General features: G+C 39.0%; 2 protein-coding genes across 2 annotated transcripts; both read right to left on the bottom strand.

Annotated features, from left to right (window-relative positions):
* Positions 1-338: 338 nt before the first annotated feature.
* Positions 339-1,796, bottom strand: LOC146883209 (uncharacterized). The gene is made up of 3 exons (XM_085667476.1): positions 1,164-1,796; positions 935-1,069; positions 339-821 (listed from the first exon to the last, which is right to left on the bottom strand). Exons 1-3 carry the CDS (start codon positions 1,794-1,796, stop codon positions 339-341), a joined length of 1,251 nt encoding a protein of 416 aa, XP_085523602.1.
* Positions 1,797-3,322: 1,526 nt separating this feature from the next.
* Positions 3,323-4,566, bottom strand: LOC114167365 (peroxidase P7-like). The gene is made up of 3 exons (XM_028052438.2): positions 4,351-4,566; positions 4,055-4,249; positions 3,323-3,927 (listed from the first exon to the last, which is right to left on the bottom strand). The coding sequence occupies exons 1-3, from the start codon at positions 4,564-4,566 to the stop codon at positions 3,376-3,378; spliced, it is 963 nt and encodes a 320-aa protein (XP_027908239.2). The 3' UTR covers positions 3,323-3,375.
* Between the last annotated feature and the right edge of the window lie 586 nt (positions 4,567-5,152).

The following is a 5,152-nucleotide window of genomic DNA, read 5'->3' as shown; positions in this document are numbered from 1 at the left end:
ACAATATTTAATTTCTTTTACTCATTGCATATGTTATAACTGAACCCCAAACATTGGTGGACCTTTTTGGAATTTATCATGCCACCTGGTGAAATCTAAGCTGTAACCCAGGATAGACTTTTTGGACACACACATTGTAACAGATTAATATAGTTTGAGTGGAGCAGCATTTGTCACACAATTGTATATTGAAATGAACACAAACAAATGAATTTGTCATTCAGTACGACCCTGTCATTACCAATAACCAAAAATATAATTTTGTAAACAACATTCTTCATATATAAGGTCATAAAAAACTTGTAATTCAAAATATTGGACACAATAATAATTCCAAACTATTTCTTCAACCTCCTTATCCCATAACTCGCAAACGGAGTTCGAATAGAACGACTTTTGTAACGTGTGCGAGGTTGATGCTTCATTCGCGCATACATATTGCTTTCCTCCATTTCGTCACACATGTCATTGCTTTTATGAACTTCATCATCTTCCTCAACAGATTTGCCTCCCAAATCAAAACTATGATCATGTGTCGAAGAAGCACAACCATTGGTGTCATAACATGGATCATATTCCTTAGGCGGTTGTTTCCTCCTCTCCTTCATCTTTGTTTTTAGAATATCAATTGATTGCTTAAGTTCCTCAATAACAGCTTCTTGTTCTAAAATTTCACGCATAAGCTCTTCCTTCTCTTCTAAAAAACACCCTCCTTCATTTCTCCTTTCAACCTTGCCAAATCCACACCCATATTCATGAAAACCTTCTTGGACAACTACATGTTTAAGCTCTTCTTCTGACACGGCAACGTCATGCAAAACCTGCCATCATGAACAAAATAAACCAACAAGCAAACCAATAATAAATCATTCAATAAATTGATTGAGTAATAAACACAATCAAATTATAAATTATAAACAAAGATCAAACTAACCGCTTTCTTCTTCAAACTACGACTAACTATGGAATCCCCAACTTTAACATCCATCCAATGCAATATTCGTGGAAATTGACTGCTGGGAGTTCCTCCCTTTCTCTTCCAAATCAACAAATGCTCAAAAGCCCATACCTGTAACAAAATTTAAACAAAATTTTAACACCATTAGCGAATAATTCAAGATCATAATTAATAAAACAATCAATTAACGAATAATTTATTATACCTGTAACAAATAAACACAACCATCCACATGAAAGTATTTCGCATTTCCTTCGTCGCTCAACAACAATGAAGCAATACATAGACTCTCAACCAAGTACTCATACACAAGACTACCCCAATTATATTTTCCTAGACTTCCAAAGTCATCCACAATGTTGAACAATATCGGAAAAATTCTACCCCTACGACTAGACAATAGAAACTCACATATTCCTATCAAAACATACAATCTACAAAAATCAACTACACTTAAATCTCCAAGATGTTGCATTAAGAATTCATAAACCATTTTGACATCAACGTTTTCATCATCAAACTGTTTCCTACACTGACTCTGAATAAAACCCTCAGCCAAATCAATTTTAGTTCCAACAACCCGTAACCCTAAACCTAAGCATACATCTAATAAAGAAAATCTAACAATTTCTTTATTAAGGAGAAAACCTCCTATCCTCTCAACCCACACATTAACCAACTCATTTAGAAGATTTCTACTTATCTTCAGAGACTCTTTCAACTTCGGCATCCAAGCAAAGGGTGTTTGTTCTAGACAAATAATTTGTTCTTCTGTTAAGATCTTATTCAAAGAACCAAGAAAATGCGTTCGACATGAATGTCTAAAATAAATCTGCATCCACAAAAAAAAAGAATACATCAAGTCATTATTTAATACATATATTGAACAACCTTGTATGACAATTTCCAAACTCATACCTTCGTCTCAGTTGTACAACCATCGTCTTCACTGCCATCAGTCATGATTCCCAAATCAGATCTTCAGTTCACAAAAATCAATATAAATCAAATCATTCATAATGTATTCATAAACCATTTTCACATAAAAATTGCACACATGTATTCAAGTGCAATTATCAAATAACACAAACAAAACTAGTTCTGCAATATTAACCAACTGTTAGCTCAATCCACAAAACAATAATATGTATGTAGCCCCAACAAATTGCTCTAATCATTGCACCGATTGCACAAAACAATTGCACATATAAATAGACACGAACACAAACTAAGCGTGCCAAAAACTAGTACTTCAAAAAAGATAAACATGGTAACTAAGTCGCAGAAATCAACACTAATTGTAGAACATAATTTTAACAAAACAAAACAGCACAAATTGCACCACAGAAACAATAACATGGCATGAACAATGTTGAAAGAATATGGACCTTGCTCCTGGATCGTGCTCAGCCCGCCAGAGACTACTGGATCGTGCTCAGCCCATGAGACACAGAGGAAGGCTCGAAAATCCGTGGTTCAGTGTGGTGGATAGAGAGTAGGGTCGACGGATGAGGTTCAGTGGTCGACTGCGGCTTCAGTGGTTGGCCATGGGCTGGAGTTCGTGTACTAATTGAAAGTGAGGGAAAGATAGAGGGGAGGTTGAGGTTAGGTTATCAAATTGGGGAATTCGGAGTGTGGAGAGGGATTCGGGTTAGGGTTTCTCGCATGGAGGGGTTTTGGGGTTTGCGTCACTGAGGGAATAAATTCTCATAGGAAAATGGCAGGTGAGCCTCACCGGTGGGAGCAGCGGTGGTGACCGTTGAAATTGGGGCAAAATTTAGGTTAGGTTATGAAATTGGGGATTTGGGATTGTGGACAGGGATTCGGGGATTGACAAGCGAAGAAGATCACTGCGGTTTCTCGGGTTAGGGTTTCTCGCACACAGGGGTTTTGTGATGAGAACAATGACGACGGAAGGGGTTCGGGTGCGGGAGGGGATTTGTGGAGCGGTAAGGGATTTGAAGTCCTGGAGCAGAACTGTGTGTGGTGCGGGAAGGGTTCCAGAGGTGTGTGGGTGTGCGGGACGATGGTTGTGGGGCGCCGGCTTCGTGTCTGTGTGGTGCGGAACTGGGAGCTTTCGACGAACTGGGGAAAGGAACTGCGAGATTTGGGGAGAGTGGAGAAGCGGTGGAGCGCGGTGGAGAGTTTTCAAAAACCAAAAAATGTTAACGTTTGCGCTGGAGTGAGGAGTGGGAGAAGGCTGTGACAACACGCGCTTGTGCGGGAAATGTTGTCTCTGAATGCCAATTTCATTTTTCTGTTCAAAAATAAAAAAATAAAACCCAAATGCTGCTGCCACGTCAGGTGGTCATGAAAGTGGTAAAAATGGGGTGTCAATGTATCATTATTCTTATATAAATTATAAATCATAATCGTGCAACAACCCTCAAGAATTATTCATTACGTAAGATACACACTCATTCGTTTACTTTCCTGCAGTTAACACGAATTTCACCTTGATTCCCAGTGAGGGGCTGAATATTTCCCATCCTAATCATCGACTTTGCGAAATCTTCATAGAAATCTTCAGTATCGTAGCTGTACTGTTTGACAAGGTCATCAGTAGAACCACCATTGAAGAGTTCTTGATCAGAGTGAAGAAGCCCTTTCTTTTGGACCAAATTAGAATAATAGTTTTTGTCAAATTGAGCAGCAGTTGAGTCCAGAGGAGAAAGGTTGGAATCAGCACCAGCTGTAGGGCAAATGTATTTGAGATCTTTGGCAAAGTCTGGATCAATGTTGGAGTCGTTGTAGATATGAGCCCTAAAGGTAGCACACTGTGCATATCCGATGGAGTGGCCTCCAGCAAGAACAACAAGGTCCTTCTCATCAAGGCCATGGTTCCTGAAGTTGGTGATGAGTTGAGAGAGGCTGAAAAATGGTGCTGGAATGTTTGCATCTGCTGCTGCACGACTTGCTGTGGTGGAGTCTCTTCTCCCCAGTTTCACCTTCCATGATGGACCACCTAACTGCATCATGCATGCACATAATTCGCATAATCAACTTTCAGAACAGTCCAATTCAAGTCAAAACGATGGTAAACAGTACGCGAAGAAAGTTGTTGTTATCAGTTTATAATGAACTATTGTTACTCACCGCAACGACAGAGTCACGAGCTGCAACAGCCAATATGTCTGCGCAAGAAACAACAGGTTTCCCACATGCTTCGTCCACAGCCTGCTTGATCTCATCCACCACTTCAAACCCTCTAGCTGATTGGAAATTCGCATTTGAATTCTTCTCGCTGTCAATGGAAGATGTTGAATCTAGAAGAATCGAACCATCGCAGCCCTGAAATCACCCTCAGAAACCAAGTAAAATTTATCAGACTCATTCGAAACATGCACTATGTGGAGAATGCACATGCTGGACACAAGCATAGATTGTCTTACGTTAACAAAGCAATCATGGAAGTGCAGGCGTGTCAAGGATGCTCCCATACGACGTTCTTTCTGTACCGCCGCCTCCACAGCAGTTTTGATGGTGCTCAAAGCTTTGGGGCAAGAGTAGTCATAGTAATGAGATGACAAATTTGAGAAGGCTGAGGTTGCAAGAGCAGCATACACAAAGACATGCACAAGAACAAAGAAATATCCACGCAATGCCATTCTATGTTAATATGCAATAAGTGATTGATCAAGTTCTATAGTACTATGAATTTGTTTGGATTAAATGTTATTGCCCCATTGCTGTATTTATAGAGGCACTGAAACGTGTGCTGTGAAAACCTTTTTTTTTTTAATTGTTCCATAAAGAAATATTAATAACTTAAACTGCACCATATCATACCGTGTAATTTTGTGGACTGAGCCATGAAAAAGACCGTTTCACCTTGAAGAAACGTTCATGGTAGGTTTAAAGCAGAAATAAAAAAATCGTAGAAAACGAAAACTTCAATGATTGATTTAGTCCACTGAGGGTAGTTTATTGATATATGTAGGCCACCTAAAGCGAGTAATAACAAAGGAATATACAATGGATGCATCGTTTTCAACTAAAGCACTAGCTACGTACTATGATACGCCATTAACGTTGAATGTTCAAGGAAAGAAATTTCGAATCTTAGTTAATGAAGTTCTTATTTTATTATAAGCACGTAGAAGTTTCAAAATCGTGGACGTGCACCAAATATAGAAAAAGAGATTTAGTTAATGTAATCCTCCCTTTTTTACCAATCCCACCACCTTTCTTTAA

This window comes from Vigna unguiculata, chromosome 10 (assembly GCF_037176805.1).
Source record: "Vigna unguiculata cultivar grain cowpea cultivar isolate G323 ecotype 2 chromosome 10, ASM3717680v1, whole genome shotgun sequence".
In the NCBI taxonomy this organism is placed as follows: Eukaryota; Viridiplantae; Streptophyta; class Magnoliopsida; order Fabales; family Fabaceae; genus Vigna; species Vigna unguiculata.
The sequence above is the reverse complement of the archived record's forward strand: the minus strand, read 5'-3'. Positions and strand labels throughout refer to the sequence as shown.